Consider the following 16,788-nt stretch of genomic DNA (forward strand, 5'->3'; position numbering starts at 1 on the left):
GATGGTCAACCTAAACGCAGTGATTACGTTTACACAGCAATCTACGCAGAAAAGCGTAAACCGCTGATGTCATCCAGCAGAAAATCTCCCAACAGTTACAAAGCCGCTTCTTCCGCTGAACGCAATCATTGTTATAATAATGCGAACTCACTGGACAACGCCGAGTGATGCGGCTGCAGTTCCACCTGCCTGAGCAGAATAGCGCACGGCAAGGTGATCGTGAGATCGACCCACTTCTCGTCCGGGTAATAGTGATACGACCACGCGGGTGTTCTCGCACGTTTATGAGGCGTAGCGTTCTGTATAAGGACATCCGGTGGTTGGGCGGTCGCGCAGGAGATCGTGCCGAGTGGCGCGAAATTCAGCAAACCATCGGAGTTCGATTCCAACGAACTGACGGTCTTCTTGCTGCTGCTACTGCTGCTATTGGCCGCGATCGGCATCACGTTGGGCGAGTTTGACAAGTGCTCCATGACGAGCGCAATCACTCCGCCCGAGGCGGAAGCGCTTGCGGCCCCGCTGTTGCTCGACTTCACGAGATTCTGACAGACCACTTTCACACCGCCCATCTCCGTGAAGATAGACAAAGACGACACGTTGTCCAACACTCTCAAGATGTACCACAGAAGAGGCTCGGATAGCTGCATGACTCCCAATTGCCGACCCAACTCGGTCTCTCCATACGCTGCAAAAAATTATTCGGGAATATAGAAAATAAAGGGAATAAGAAATAAGATGTTAGAAATTTCAGTTTAAAACATAATAAAAAGAATAGAGAAGAAAATATATAAGAACCTTTTTAAAACGAGATCACTACTTTCATCATTTTCTTGAAAATTATCAATTGATTCAAACTTTCATTTGTATATTGATGACTATTAGACATTTTCAAGATTAACTTTTGGTCAACTACTAAGCTCTATTGGCACAAAAATTATAAGGAATAGAATTTCGTCAGTGTTCCTAATTCTAGGTCTGTTCTTTTATTGAAGTATAGTTGTCCATATGTCGAAATTTAATTCCTTGTTTCTAATTCCCTATATTTAAACATTTGTTCCTTATTGCTTTCATTGTCTGAGCTTTAAGAGTTGCAACTCGAAATAATATTTCTATGAACGCATGAAGTCTTACACGAGGAAAGGTAGTGGTAAAACGGTTTCAAAACCAGGGTCGGATTGCTGGCCTTTTTCGTCAGAATAGTCAAAAGAAGGAATATCGCATCCGATATCGAAGCTGGGTCTCGGAGCTCTGTGGTCGACGTAGTACTCGCGCTTCCGCCCAGAAGCATAGCTAACGAGGACTTGGTAATGTGACCGAGAGTGCTCAGCAACCGCATCATAGTCGGCTCATGCTGCAGAACTGAGAAATGGAGGAATTTGTTAAACTTTTGCACACATCGAGGCCAAAGATGTGTCATCCTTGCGCATGTATACATTAATAATTTACCAGTATCGGCGAGGCAAGGTACGCAAGATTTACTAGTCGCTGGCTGTTGCAGGCGAAACGAGGTCTGCTGTTCCGCGACTTTGCTCTCGTCCGTTTGCGAAATGTTTATCTGCACCTGTGGCTCGCTTGCGCTAGCTCTGGGATCTGAAGTCGCTTCCGACAGTTCCTCTTCTGCTGGCTTCTCCGAGCGATTTTCACGAGCCTATAAGATATTCAAGAGAACGAGTTGCACGACGAAAGAAGATGGATAACATTTTCCAACAGAACGGGAAAAATACGTACGCCTGGTAGTGGAGTTTGGATGAACACGCACACTAATTTAACGAGAGCCACAACCAGGGTATCCCACGAAGCAGGCCGACCTTGTCTCGTGTCACCGCCTAATACGCAAGCGAACAGACCACCGAAACCACCAGAGCCAACGGACTGATTGGGCAAAGCGATTGCCCCTCCACATTCCGCACCAACTGTTAAAGTTTTAGCAGTGAGACTTTCGTGAATCTTTCAGGTGAGATCAAACTAAAACTATTAACGTTGAGACTCCTTCAAAAATGTTATCGCGGATCAACTGATCCCAATGATGATCCTCTTTCTTTATATCGTCAATATTCAACATGCAACTGGATTTTTAATGTACAAGATCAATAAAACTACCAAATCGATGACTTTACCTCCGGCTCCTCTGACGTAAGTCGAGACCAGCACGCCGACGCACTCGGATATGCTCATGGCCATGCTCAAATCGGCGTTAACATAATTTAGATTAACCACGGACGTTAATAACTTGCACTGAGCGTCCAAAGGCCCTCTTCTTGTAATAAGGGCCCCACCTGGTTGCACGAGCTGGAATACCACCCACAACAGCAGGTCTTTCAGGGCGTTACCTAAGAAACTATCCGGTGTGATCACGTCGCACATCACCTCCAGTCTGAGGAGGAAATCGTGCAACGCTTGACAGACCGTAGGCCCAGCCTGAAATAAAAACAAATATACAGTCACAAAAAATATATGAAAAATGCAAAAGTATATCTAGTGTTACATATAAATCGTCGGATATACGCAAGTCATATCAATTAGATAGTCCAAATTACAGATTGGCTGAAATATCGTGACGTAACGATCTATCACGATTTATTCTGCAGGACTTATAATTCTGATTTACCACTAATAATATGAGTGATGACTAATAGCTTATAGAAAGCCTTTTATGTTATTAAGTGATTGAATGATGCTCACCATAATATATTGCTCATCCATAGTGTTGACGTTCAATCCATTGCCGGAAAGTAGGCGCAGCAACATAGGGCCGGTATTGCGTTCCTTAACAATGCAACTAGCCACACAGAAACCGCTAGTCGCGAATCCATCCAAACCGTGATATCTTTGCAACGATTGATTACAGACGATGGTTAAACATTGCAAACCAAGACACCAGGCGCGCAAAGAAATTCCAGAATGCCTGAAATTCAATTTAATTTGCATATCGCGTATACGTGAAACATTCAGTATAGAACATAATGCATATACCGGTCGATGTAAACTTAAAGCATTTTTTAACATGTGACTTACCAAGAAAGTGCAGATATAAGATTACTAATGGCTGATAAACTTAATGGAATTACAGGCGTCAGGGAAGAATCAAGCTGAGAAGAAGAGTGCGAGTGTTCGTTGGGAGCATCCATGTTCAGTGTCAACCAGAGTTGAAGGACCAACTCCAGATTCGTACTATTATTCTGTTATACACACAAACGGAAGATAAAGCATAAATAATTATGTAAAAATATATTTAGAAAATGTTAATAAATGTTTCGTACTCAGTTACGTACTAAATACTAAAATTCTACTAAAATTCACAGGAAAATATCGCGTAGTTGTTGAATAAAGCCAAAGATAAAGTGTCAATTATACTCCAAAGTAACTTGCACCGACCAAAGTTCCTGTCTCAAGACATTCAGATCGTCAGAAATTTCGTGTATGACACAGAACTTGAAGTAAACAAATTTTTCGCACCGAACCAACAACGTGAGCGTTTCACTATCAAACACTTCGCTCGGAAGATGAATCGCACACTCACGTGTAAGTATAAATCCGCGAATATTTTATCAAAACATTTCGTTAGCATTGACAGGCTGGAAGGTGTGGGGTCAGAAGAATTCCACGTCTCCTGACTTCTATCACCCCAATCCGCGTCGGCTTTCGGCATGGATGACTGTTGACTCGAACGGCTCGATTCCGTAGGCATCTGTAATGCATCGGTAAGTAAGGTTCATTCGTATAACATCGTGTACGGTCTCTCATGCTTATTTTGCAAGAACAAGTTGCAATATGCACTGCTTGAAACGACTAGAAGATCGTAGAGGAGGACGTGGATCGACTCGAAGCGATCTTCTATAATTGTTCCGAGAAGCACGGGAAGAGAACGGTATACAAACTAACGTGTATCGGCGCATTTATACTGTGAGGTAGATTGTTCATGCCAACTGTGGACAGTACTCTCAGCGATATTTCTACGCCCATCTCGACCCCGTATTCCAATCGTGCGTCCATCGCCAACGAGATACTGCTAACAACATATATAATTTGTTACTCCGTTCAGTGAGATGTACGTGTTACAGGAAGCGGAAGTAGCGAACAAACTTCCGTACAGTCGGTTCTACACGATGTGGCAAGTGTAGACAAACGTTGACGATTATATCGATCACGTATGTTGGATGAACATATGCGATAATATGACATATATAACGTACAACGAAATATATCATGACATAATATACATAATACAACATACGTGGTGAATATAATCGCTAATGTTCACCTACATTTACCACATCGCGTGGAGCCGGCTTAAGAGAGCGAGCTCGCGTTCTGAAAGCTCTGATATAAATACCCGGTAATGGCCGAAGTCAGGATCTTTGATACTGTGCTACCCTTCTTCAACATATTTCTGCCGCGCTCTAATATGTCGTCGAGAAATTCTTCTAATTCACTGTCATCAGACTCCAAGAGGGACGGCAGAAAGCCGTTTGACTTGGAAGTGGAGGCGGTTGTTGACGTCACCACGATGCTATCCTGCGCGTCTTCCTCCGCATCTACTTCGACGAAACCTTCGCTGTTGCTCAAAGCGGCGGCGGAGGAAGAGCTGGTGCCCGCAACGTTACTCGAATCCTCTTCCGTTGTGTGGCTCTCGTCCGTCCCCATCTCGAAGCTCTCCTCCGTCGGGCTACTTTCGTGCATGGGACACGCTCGGGGAAACAACCGTCCTCCTGCGAATGAAGTGATCGTCCACGTGTTTCACATGTCGCACGGAAATGACGGAGGAGGTCTCTCAGCGTGTCTCGCGAAAGGCAAAATACAGAGATTGTGATACCTTCTAATAGGTCCAGCAGAAGACACGAAACAGCATGCGACGACCAAGTAGCATCGGATGTACCCGTCGCCAATCTGACTAATTTTAAGAGTTGTTCTTCCGTCATAAGCTCGCATAAGCTAATTGCGGGACGTGTTGATACCACTAGCCTAGCGACTACCTAGGTGTGACAATTTATAGATGTAATGGTACGCATATAATAATCAGAAGACTATTAGGTTTGGCTTCCGGCTTTCGTGTCACTGCATCTTTTTTGAATATATATCTATTTCACTGACGATATCAAATACGTTCCTCTACACCTTTCCCTATGCTCACCCTCTCCCTCCTCCTCGCCATATACTATTAATAAACGTCTATTTATTTGTGAGAGAATATCTGTGCAAAAAGAACCGATATGTTCACGAAAAATATGGGGAACAAATACATAAAAAAATGCGGCTGCAACGCGGAAGCCAAACCTAATGTTTCTCCATGTCACGAAAGCTTTAAATTATAAATAATAATTATTCTATATATAGTTATAAATAAACTTATATAGCTATTTTGAGATATTATAGGAAAAAATCAAATTTCTTAATTATCGATACAAAGTTAAACCGATCGAAATCATACACATGACGTAATCCATCAATACTCATGCACCGGATTACGGTGGACATCGGATAATAGATGAAAAAAAAAATCATATTGCAAATATAATCGATAATTCGTGTTCCAGCCTCGCAGAAGTCTTACCTTGCAAGCTAAGAGGAACATATCGACATTGGTGGAATTGTGCAAAATCAATGCGACGAGACCACGCGCCACTGGTAAAACGTACTGATGAGACAGGTTAGTCACATATTCCACTTCTAAATCCACAATATCAGACTTGCTGAAATTTACATAACGAGGAATATCAATTATTTCCTAATTATCACGTGCTGTGTAGATCAAGGGCATTGATACACGCGTATACCGACCTACTGCTAGATGCCGCTGGAGCACGTGAGCCACGCGAGAGATGTTGCATCTCGTTCCTTCGGATACCAAGGATATCCTTGTAATGCTTAGCGGAATGCTGTTTCAGTGTTTTCTTGAAGTAGCGTTCTTGGGATTTTATGGTCGCTTCTACTTTGCTGTATAACGTAGCTGCCTGAGAAGAGAGAGTGGCCCACCCCTAAATACGCCCCATTGTATTTTCTTTTGCATTTGCTATCAAAATTATTAAGAAAAAAAAAAAAAAAAAAAAAAAGAATGTAGCTAAAATACTGTGACATAAATATTAGATGTGTACCTGGGGAGTCGTTTGGTAAGATTTCTTGGCTTGCTCTAATTCATGAAGCTGCTGTTTATGATGCAACAGGCGTTTCTGCAATCTTTTTCGGTAGCTACGTGAGGCTGACGATCGGCTGGCATTGACGTACTTCCTCTGCATAGCCGACTCTCCTTGAATGAATTCCCAACGAGACAACAAACCTTCCAAGACAAATACATATATATTACATTATCAAACAATAATTATTTATCGCATTAATAATTATTTATTGCACATGACATACCTTGCTCTTTGTTCTTCTCTTGATTGTCCTCCACGCAGGGAGGTTGGATAGTGGTAGTGTCTAAACATACCGATAGGAACAACAATACCCAACCTATCAGAATGACGTCCAATCGATGAGAATTCGTAGATTGCCCACTCGCAAGAGGAGATAGCAATTTTCCCAGAGTGCGAACCATGGCATCGATAACCGAAGACTTGCTTGCTCCAGCTATCAGCGACTTTCGTCCGAGGAATGTTAATAAAATGAACACTCTGGAAGTAAAATTTAGAAGTTCTGCTAAGTATACACCCGATTTCTAAACGGTTTAGACACCTTATCCCGATGCAGCTTGGAATACAGCCAATAATCCAATGAGAGTTCTCATTTCTCGAAAACGATTTCTCTCATCGGACCATCGTTTGCGTTTCGAACTGTATCAATAAAAGATGCTCGAACCGTTTAGAAACCAAGTATACAATTTACGCATCCATAATAATAAAGTACCACTGTCGAGCGACGATGGCATTCTGAAGTTAGGCCGCTATTTCAGGCGTCATGCGACGAGTTTGTCGGATGCGTCGGTTGACTGTCGGATAGAGAATTTCTAAGAGCAAAGAAAACGTTAGGGGCCTCAGAAATGATCTATCTAACAGCTATCTGGCATATCCGATAATACTTGTACAACACATGAAATATTAGCCTTAAGCGTGAAGCGATAAATATCCAAGTCCCCGAGCCTTACCTATCCTGTGGGAAGATATGAGTGGATGACGATGAATAAAGATTTATCAAAGTGTTGCACAAGAAGTTGCCCCACCATGGCTGGTGACCTGCCATACCGGCTAAGAGCGCGGCAGCATGCAGCTGCAAGCGTGGTGCTGGCGTCACAACGCATATCGAATGAAAAAATTTCTCGCATGTCGTCGGGGTAAACACTTCATACAGAGACATTGGTACCTGCGTCGGAAACGGTAAATGATACATATCGTATACAAACGGTACATACATACATACATACATACATACATACATACATACATACATATATATATATATATATATATATATATATATATATATATATATATATATATCATTGAATATCAATTTATATATTTTGATATATTGATTAATATATTGATTATTTTTAATATTTCATATGTCGACACTAGATATCGATATTCAAATCGATCAGGTCGGAGCAATACAGGTAGCCAAAGATCCAAGGCAGATTAACAATTCGCAGTTCGCAATCCAAATTCAATAATCATGTCTGCAATGAGTAGTGTAACACGGGCTTAAGGATATATTTAAAAGTATACCTACATTAGCTACTGGGCCAATCTCATACACGGTATACAGTAGGATATCCAGCAAAGTCTCTCCGAGGACCCGTAATTTGTCACTGGGCGCGTTTGCGAAAGATGTAGTCGGCACGTTCCGTAAACCTCTCCACGACTCGAGACGTCGCCAGACTCCCCGCACGATATTTAATTGATGTTGGAACATGGTACATTCCTATGACATGTGAACGCGTGTTAAATCAATGCGTGTCGATTGTTGGGTGTTTTTTTAATCAACACCCACTATTTACAGTGCGTTATACCTCATGAAAGATTGAATCGAAAAATCCATAGCCGATTTGTCGAAGAAGGTAATACATCTTTATAACTAAACTCGAAATTAAAATTCTGTTGAAGTAAATCCGCTTGAAATTAATCGAAGAAAATACATTTGTTATTCACTTGGCCGTTCGGAACATAACTTGCGAAAAGTCTTGATCTTCCAATTACTTTTATCTCGTAAATTACTAAGACGTTTCGGCATTTCCGTTCTGTACTTTTCGACTCAAATTTTCATGAGGAATAACATTGTAAATAGTGAGCGTTATTTAAAAAACACTGTATATTAAGCGAACGAACAGCGAATGTGTGATATGAATGTATATATTCGCGTCTAAACGCGCACAAACTTTTTTTGATAAATCACCCTATGAGTAAATCGGCCCAAAATGTTCTATTCAAATTCGTTATGGTGCACACATCTTCCAAACTGTAACAAAAGTTTGCATTCGCTGTTCGTTTCTTACTAGTTTGCTCAGTGTATATTCAGCTTTATAACTATATATTTGATACCTGATATGTCTGTAATATTTTCGGCGACGGCCGTTCGTTACTTTCGTGAAATATCTTGTTGCAGCAAAGGTAATGTTGCATATGCATGACATTAGGAGTCTCTGAACACAGCAATGGGTCCAATAAAGCTTTCAATCTTTCATTGGCTAAACTGAATCTGAAAGTAGAGATTTTTTCTCAAGAACAGACAGAGAAAAATGCACGAACAATCCATGTTATCTGACCCACACAATGGTGCAGCGTTGCCATTCAGTTACCAGAATAAAAAAAGTGTAATAATGACCTCTTAGACATTAAAATGACCAAAAGTGATATCTTTTGTTAAATTCTAAGGCTATTTAAACAAAAAAAGTAACATTTACTTTTACCTTACTTTTACCTTCCCAGATTTATCTTTGAATAATTTAACATATAACGAGTGCTTTTCATAATACAGTTTAAAATAATAAGACCGAAAGCATGAATGATATGATCAGCAGTAGACAAGAAGGCAAAAATATACATAGAACGCCTATATTTTACAAGTTTAACGGAAGCTCAGGAAAAAAAAAAGATTATATAATGACCCATTTTGGACAATAGTGAATTTTTTAGTGACTTATCAAGAAAAATGACAAAAAGTTGCTAAAGTAACTGGATAGTAGCTTTAGTTAACTGTGCTGTATGAGCGTATGTATAAGAAAGTTGTATCAAGGCAAGAAGAAGCAATATAATACCTGCATTGAACGTCCTCTGCTAAAGCCGATAATATATTACATTGCGTATCAATAGTGGCTTGTAAAGAGGGATCGAAAATGTTATCGTCGAACGTCGAGGAATCGCTCAGCTCCGAATAGTTCTCTCCAGGCAAGACCACCATGTGCCCGTAAAACATCCCCAACGGTATCTTGCACGTAGTCGTGGACATTCCGTAGCGTCCTATTGTGGTGATCTGGTGACGGCAGAAAAATCGTCATTTGTACATCGTGAGAACAACAAACAAGCACTACCGTGAAATATTCGGTTGATATATTAAGATAATATTGGGCCGAATATTTGCATCGATCCAATCATTCGAGAATAGAACTAAGGCGCGACAAGACGCGCGTAGCTGGAAAATGCATTGCTGCCAGCGCTTTGTGGTTTACCTTGAGATATCTGCAGACTGGGGGTGGCTGAAGATCGTAGACAATCAAGGGTTTACTCCCGATATCGCCAGCAACGATAAGCCGAGTGCCGTCCGTTTCTTCGCTCTTAGTCCATATGTCTATTGAGAGCGACACGAGATCGCTACACGAGGGAATCATCAGATCGGTCAGCAACACGGGCGACCCGAAGTCTAGTATGACGAATCGTCGTGCTCCCGAATGCATTCTTTCAACGACCAGTGCTTGCTGAGGCGGCCAACACAACAGTCTTCCCCATGGGAATGTGATATCTTCTCGCTGCAATGTTCATCGTACATTAAATCATCGGCGAAGTAATAATTTCGAAGCTAACACTCTCCAAACGCATTTGTCAGAGAGATAGAGAGAGATAGAGAAAGAGAGAGAAAGAGAGAGAGAAAGGGAGAGAGAGAAAGGGAGAGAGAGAAAGGGAGAGAGAGAAAGTGGAATACTATCTTCGCTACGATATTTCATTCATTGCGGGGAAGGCATCCGCGTTTTAAATCTTACTGAAATATACAAAGGATTATGCATCGTAAAGGATATTCGTCGTCTCGCGACCTTAACTTTGCCAACAGACTTGACCTAACAAACTTGAAGCCGATCTTTCCTCAGCGAAAATGTCAAAACATCGATTAACTTTATCAAGTAAACTTTACTCCAGTAGATCTTTAATTCGAATCTCAATTGCATCGATATGCAACGTAGGAAGTTGAACATTTACGACGAGTGATGGTTTCGTCGGTATTTGCATTGCAAAAAAAAATCGACTTCGAGAATTGACCGGTGGTATCTGTTTCTAAAATTAAGGCTGCGAATGGAAATTACTACACACGCTGTATATAGCATTATGTACGACTGAATTACGTCGGAGAGTCTGCGGCAGAACCGAATCGTAACTTTATGTCACTTTCTAGCAGTGCCGTGAGAACTTGGAACGCGGGTTCCCCAGCAGCGAATTCGCTGCTGCTGCTGCTAATACATGTGTAGTGTGTATTCCTGTATAGTCATGAGCAGAACATGTCTCGCGGTAGCGCGATAAAACTTTTCTGTCTACTGCCTACTACTTTGCTTTGCCTAACTGTCTCAGCTCATTCCTAGACATAGCACGGAAAAAAACCCAATATTCTTAGACACTACATATTACGTATATAGAGAAGATTCGTCAATACTGTGGTTTCCTAATTTGATTACACCATACTCTGCTCATGACTACAGGGATACATACTACACATGTGTTAGTAGCGAGTTCGCTGGTGAAGGGTCCACGTCCTAAGTTTTTACAAGACTGCCTTCTAGATATACGTATCTACGGATCTGTTGCTTGATATTTACAGGAAAGCACTTCGAGTCACTCGAACTCATTACTCAGCGTGATTTTCTCGTGATACGAACTAGAAAATGCACATAAAGTGAAGTAAACTTACTGGATATATACTAATAGCGAGTTCGTTCGTAACGAGAGTTGGTGTACAATAAATATCATAAACTAGCCCTAGAGACTTTTTGCATCAAACAATAAAGCCAGTGTACAAAAGGAGAACAGAAACTATGTCTGCTGCTTGCACACAGAAAAAATAATAACCGTTTGCACAGTGATGTGTGTTAATATAAAACTAATTTGGTAGTATTTGTGGTTGTAAATGAACAACAGAAGAAGTAGGAGAACCTTCGAGAGAAAACTATGAACGCACAAAAAGTAAAACTGGTATTATATGCAAGAACGATATCGTAAAACATGGAGTACATAATTCATCGTATCGTGTAACACATGCAATTTGCGCTCAACATCACTCAGCTGCGTTTGACAGATGAAAAAAGTTTTGTAACGAACGTGTGTTTCAATTACAACTAGCATATTAACAAAGCGAATAAACGATAGAGAGAGAAAGAGAGAGAGAGAGAGAGAGAGAAAGAGAGAGAAAGATAAAGAGAGACAACTGTATTGCTGAACTCAGAAACGAAGAACAAAAGAAAGAATGGTGCGTGTGTCTTCGTCTAATATAATCTACCTTTTTAGGATTGCCCTCCTCAACTTTGTTTATAGCAGTATCGAGATTTTGTACTGATGATTTTTCTTTTGTTACAATGGAACTTAATATATGTGAACTAGGCATATTGTTTTGTGTGCTATGCCAAGTCTGGTTATCGCCAGACGTGTTGTTAGCTTCATCATAGTCTGATTGTTCATCAGGTGTGAGCAATAGTTGTGAAGATGGCTTCTTTAGCACTCTTCCTGTATACATACTAAGCAGATCGCTTAATGTAGTTGACGATTTAGTCTGAACATCTGGTCCTAGCGATCCAGCATCCAAGCTCTACAATGTGTGTACAATTAATATTTCTATATCTCAATTAGAGAACTGAATCTATTTTGGAAAAAAAATGTCTATACCGTATATATGCGAACATGTCTCTAAGACTTTGAGAAAGAGAAAGAGAGAGAGAGAGAGAGAGAGAGAGAGAGAGAGAGAGAGAGAAAGAGAGAGAGAGGGAGAGAGAGAGAATGAGAGAGAAAGTGATTCGCCTGCCCTACTCTACGAATGCCAAGACCTCACTTAGCACTTAGTACACTATCTTGCAGACTATAAGAATCGTATTCGTCTGTCGTAGTCTGTGGCGCTGGCACAACGTACATTTACGAGTTAACGTTACGATATCGATATGATAACACGCCAACACACCTCAAAAAAAAAAAAAAAGCGACGAAGCGTTTCGCCGACGCTCCTTTACCACCGCTATGAAACGATGCGCATTGTCGCATCGTGCACGAGAAGATCACCGCAATTCTAAACTAGATCTACAACGCGTAGAATACTCACGTAAGTATAATGTACCATTTTGACATCGGACGCGCCGCTGTTGTTTGTCGCTGTATTATCATAGAGAGTAGGTCCGATATTAATCGTACTCATGCCGGGACCAATATTTTCCATCTTCGTGCCGTCGGAGGCGGCATGGCAAGTGAAATGAAGGGGCTCGACCTAAATCACATTCAATGTTCACAATGTCACAAACGGACCGATCGAAAGAAACGCCAATAAACACGCAGTAAACACGCGGGATCTTAATTCACCGATTCTTCTCTTAAAAAGAAACTGTGTCTCATATATATTCTATTAAATTTTATATTTCACATATTTCGAACGGTGAAGAAACATTATGATTTAAAGAGATACATTTTCCCCCCAATGAATTCAACCTTTACGATTCAAGAACTCAAAATCGATGAAGAGACCCATACTGCATATTCACTCAATTATTTCACTTATGCGGACAAGTGACGTTACCTCGAGGAGACCTTTCATATTATGGTTAGTGCATAGTGCCTTCAATTTACTCGGTACTACAAATTCACTAGCGGGATGCGTAGGCAGTGTGAGCAGGTCCCTCAAATCGATGGAATGCGCACAGTGAGCGAATTTGGGCAAATGCGCGGAACCCGACGAAGTCATAGACGGGCCTGTTTGCTCGTCAGTTGCTACTGACGCGTAGGTGACTGGTGTTGAACTAAACTTCGGTAGTATCGGTGGTTCTAAGTCGAACAGTTCCGTTTCAAAGGGTGTGTTATATAAACCAAATCTAGAAAGAAACAAGCAAATAAAATTATATAAATCACAGAATCATGGAGTCATAGTAACGAAAGAAAAGTCAGTTAAAATTTTAAGAAGTGCGCAAAACACTCTTCTTTTGCTATTGCGATTTTATAGTAAAGAGAATCCCGGTCGTTTGCTTTATAAATTACAGACATTAAAAGATGTGTGCACACTGCTAAAAAATACACCGTTTTACCTTGTCGCGAGCAGCAAATGGTAAGGATTTACTCTATTGGATAACTCAGTAGCTATCTGCTGTACCAAAGAGACACATTTCTGGGCGATGCTGTGATTCCTATCCAAAGGTAAAAATCTAGTTACGAGTAATTGCAGCCATCTCAATGAACCAGCCCATTGAACGTCCATGATCGATGGCAACAAGTTCACCAGAACGGGAAGTATAGCCTCATCGAAAGTTTGACCTGGTGGATCGTCTATGTTATAAAATCCCCTGAAAGGCAGAAGTCGAAATGAGAATTCGTTTTTGGACAGAGTTCTGCCGATGTAACAACAACACCACGATAATTCCGTGCAATCCGGTTCTCACTCACCCGCTACAAAGAACGATCAGTTTGACGCATTTGTGCGCTATACTTCTGCCGGCGTACAAGAGGCACGTTCGCAGCAAGCTGGACAATCGGCCCTGCACTGAACGTACAGTCTCCAACTGAAGAGCTTTCATCTCAGCGCTGTTCTGCACGCTACGTAATCTCGTCAATCTTATCGAGGCTGCCCACACCAGAATATCGAGAGCGATAGATTGTACGACAGGTGAACTGCAAGCATAATTATCACTGTGTGAACTCGACTACGTCCCTTAGACTCAAGTTTCCTTGAGCCTTTATCGTTCATCCCTACCACACTTACTCGAGGGATCCTTGCAGACACGCGACGCTCAGAAGGTTATCGAAAAAGGTTTTAGACTCCAACATCGCGCATCTCTGTAACCTTTCGTTCGGTATATCCGTAGGGCGTACCGATCTTACTGTAATCGAGACTTCGTGGATCCAGTTACATCCTTAAGCGAAAAATAAGCATATGTAGCTTCTTACATGCTAAGTTCAACGAGGAGCGCATATATGTATCATTTATAAGAAAAATTCTTTTTATATATATTTGGAACAGGATATTACATTAACATACTGGCCAATATTTCTTGTTCTCTTTACTGACAGACGTATGCACTCGGACTCAGCACGGTATGTTCATTTGCAAGAAGATTTGCGTTAATTAATTTTTTCCGATAAAAATGTGAGTGGACACAAAATCGTTTTTCGAATGTGTATACCGCCAAGTTCGTCTTCGAGTGTGCGCGCTTGCCAGCAAAGCGAACAGGCAATCCGTTATATTGACTTGTCGATACAACATAAAGGATATACAAAAAGAATTTCTTTTATAAATGATACATATTTTATAATGATTAATTGATAAAATTAATTAAAGAAATATTATATACATGTCATATATGTGTGTGAATACTTTCATACATTAATTTTTTTAAGTAATAAATTGGAAATTATATCTACCAACGTAACATCCCAACTTTTTACTGTTCCCACCCTCGTCAAGTCGTTCCCCAGTGCTATTGGAAGTAGATAATTGAGGTACGAGTGGACGTACTTCAAATATCCTGAGCTTTTTGCAAGTCGGTGGCTTAGTCTCGTATAGATTCGCTTTCGCCTTCGCAGATGCCTACGGAACAAAATGAAAACACACTTTTTCTCGACATCATAACTCAACGTCGTAAAGGTTAAATCAAATCTAAAAATATTACTTACAGCGTCTTTCGTCTGATCTACTAAGGCTTTGATGTGAACGAGCAATGTTCTGACTTTCGAGCGAAACAATTTTGGGCTCGTTAACGTCACGCATCCCGAGCGACATGACAGATCCATGCAACAGTGCAAGTCGATAGGACCGCACAGAATTTCGGTGTTATGCTGGCGTTGATACTCCTCTGTGGTGACCGGATTTTCATTCCTTTGGTCGCTTCCTATGTTAAAGTCTATTCTCTCGTCTACCGGAGTAGGCGACGCTTTCTGGTGGCCGATTCTTTTTATATTTTGCTTCAACAGAGTCACCTGAATGGTCGGTAATTCTTGACAGAACGAATGCAAGGTAAATCGAACGTCAACATGTCCTATACTTCCTGACGCGTTCCGAGGTAACGTTAGTTCAAACACATGCTCGTCCCACGTAGTCCTGATATTAGATGCAAAGAAAAATTCGGTTACACGATTTTATATAGAGCGTTCTTGTCGAATCAATCGTGCTTCCTCCCGATTGCGGATTCTTTCACCAAATTTGAGTGAATCTTGTTTTATCCAAATTTTGATGTCATTATCTTTCTTGTAAATTCTCAATTTTCAATATCATACATCTCAAGAAGATCAAGCAGATGACTTAACTAAAAACCTAGTGACTACTTGCCACATGATTACTTACGGCCATAGCCTGTCTTGTGTTAAGTTTAACATTTAATTAAAGCTATTATTGCAAAAACAATAAAAAAAATCCGCAGCTGAAGGAGACATGTTACAACATCCTATATGCCTGCTGAAGTATCTATTCCGCGGTAACATTACGTCGACTTACGCGTCATTCTGTAGCCGCCAAGTTCTCGTGTGATGCTGATCTTCTGATTGATGAAGGTGCTGCGGGTGACGCCTTTGTCTTTGGGCCTGCATCATTTCGCTCCAACATGGAGGGACCGTCGCGCTATACGCAGGCGAATGTCGATCGAATCTTGTGAGTTCATACAAGAGCCGCAAGTCCGAATAAGAGAAATTAGTTTTGTGCGCCAATAATTGATCGCTAAAACGTTTGAAATGTACACACGTTAAATATACATAAAAAGAACACTTCGAAGCGAGTAAGTGAATGTTAAATACTGTACAAAAACGAAATTTATCTTTATAAATGCAATATATCCTACAATAGTGCTAATAATAACGACATCCAATACTCAATAAACGATATTGCAATAATTCGTGGAAAAAAAAGATTGGAACCCTTGAAATAATTCCCGAAGACGTTCGCCGAACTTACTGGCAAGTCGATGTCGATGTGTTAGGAGCCGTATTTTCGTTGGCGCAACTTTCTTTGTCGGCCATAATCACGTCTTCAGCATCTTCCTTCTCCTCCGTGGAATCTATTTCTTCTTCCGTAAGGAAGAAATGCAGTGTCCCGTCGCTCGTGCATACACATAGCCTCTCCAAACCTAAAATCAAGTCAACGGTCTCAAAACAACAACGGACTTCCCGTCGTACATCTGCAAATATCCTGCGTGCACGAGTCAATTAGGCTCTTAACAGAATATGGCTAACTTGTAATTTTAAGACAATATTGTTTTTATACCCTAAATTTTTGTCTAAATTAACTTCCTTTGCGTTTTTTTATCATATAGTGGTTTGCTATCAATTATAAACAGAACGGCTTTTTAATTTATGACTCTGAACACAAAACAGTCATTGTGCGTTACTTAAGACAAAGACTTAATGCTTCTGGGTACTCGATGCAATTGTCCTTGTTTAATGATGTCAGAAACAAGAAAACGCATGTCAAGAATTCTTG

General features: G+C 40.8%; 1 protein-coding gene across 10 annotated transcripts in view; it reads right to left on the reverse strand.

Annotated features, from left to right (window-relative positions):
- LOC106740764 (baculoviral IAP repeat-containing protein 6) overlaps positions 1 to 16,788 on the reverse strand; it is a 33,905-nt gene that overhangs the window by 12,177 nt on the left and 4,940 nt on the right. For 3 of the 10 annotated variants that reach the window (XM_014612125.1, XM_014612121.1, XM_014612116.1), the window contains exons 6-35: positions 16,264 to 16,435; positions 15,811 to 16,029; positions 14,994 to 15,417; positions 14,742 to 14,907; positions 14,083 to 14,233; positions 13,767 to 13,991; positions 13,412 to 13,666; positions 12,910 to 13,201; positions 12,442 to 12,603; positions 11,632 to 11,937; positions 9,602 to 9,898; positions 9,191 to 9,405; positions 8,475 to 8,631; positions 7,666 to 7,857; positions 7,082 to 7,296; positions 6,358 to 6,611; positions 6,093 to 6,274; positions 5,779 to 5,975; positions 5,552 to 5,690; positions 4,814 to 4,973; positions 4,334 to 4,709; positions 3,883 to 4,006; positions 3,521 to 3,688; positions 3,016 to 3,179; positions 2,683 to 2,905; positions 2,118 to 2,418; positions 1,729 to 1,913; positions 1,447 to 1,648; positions 1,132 to 1,359; positions 152 to 685 (exon numbers count right to left, since the gene is read on the reverse strand). In XM_014612125.1, the coding sequence (XP_014467611.1) occupies positions 152 to 685; positions 1,132 to 1,359; positions 1,447 to 1,648; positions 1,729 to 1,913; positions 2,118 to 2,418; positions 2,683 to 2,905; positions 3,016 to 3,179; positions 3,521 to 3,688; positions 3,883 to 4,006; positions 4,334 to 4,709; positions 4,814 to 4,973; positions 5,552 to 5,690; positions 5,779 to 5,975; positions 6,093 to 6,274; positions 6,358 to 6,611; positions 7,082 to 7,296; positions 7,666 to 7,857; positions 8,475 to 8,631; positions 9,191 to 9,405; positions 9,602 to 9,898; positions 11,632 to 11,937; positions 12,442 to 12,603; positions 12,910 to 13,201; positions 13,412 to 13,666; positions 13,767 to 13,991; positions 14,083 to 14,233; positions 14,742 to 14,907; positions 14,994 to 15,417; positions 15,811 to 16,029; positions 16,264 to 16,435 (6,885 nt within the window). Of the gene's footprint in view, positions 1 to 151; positions 686 to 1,131; positions 1,360 to 1,446; positions 1,649 to 1,728; positions 1,914 to 2,117; positions 2,419 to 2,682; positions 2,906 to 3,015; positions 3,180 to 3,520; positions 3,689 to 3,882; positions 4,010 to 4,333; positions 4,710 to 4,813; positions 4,974 to 5,551; positions 5,691 to 5,778; positions 5,976 to 6,092; positions 6,275 to 6,357; positions 6,612 to 7,081; positions 7,297 to 7,665; positions 7,858 to 8,474; positions 8,632 to 9,190; positions 9,406 to 9,601; positions 9,899 to 11,631; positions 11,938 to 12,441; positions 12,604 to 12,909; positions 13,202 to 13,411; positions 13,667 to 13,766; positions 13,992 to 14,082; positions 14,234 to 14,741; positions 14,908 to 14,993; positions 15,418 to 15,810; positions 16,030 to 16,263; positions 16,436 to 16,788 lie in introns of all 10 variants that reach the window. The other 7 variants (XM_014612122.1, XM_014612120.1, XM_014612115.1 and 4 more) reach the window with 5 other exon arrangements.

Source organism: Dinoponera quadriceps, unplaced genomic scaffold (genome assembly GCF_001313825.1).
Source record: "Dinoponera quadriceps isolate SergipeBrazil2010 unplaced genomic scaffold, ASM131382v1 scaffold453, whole genome shotgun sequence".
Classification (NCBI taxonomy): Eukaryota; Metazoa; Arthropoda; class Insecta; order Hymenoptera; family Formicidae; genus Dinoponera; species Dinoponera quadriceps.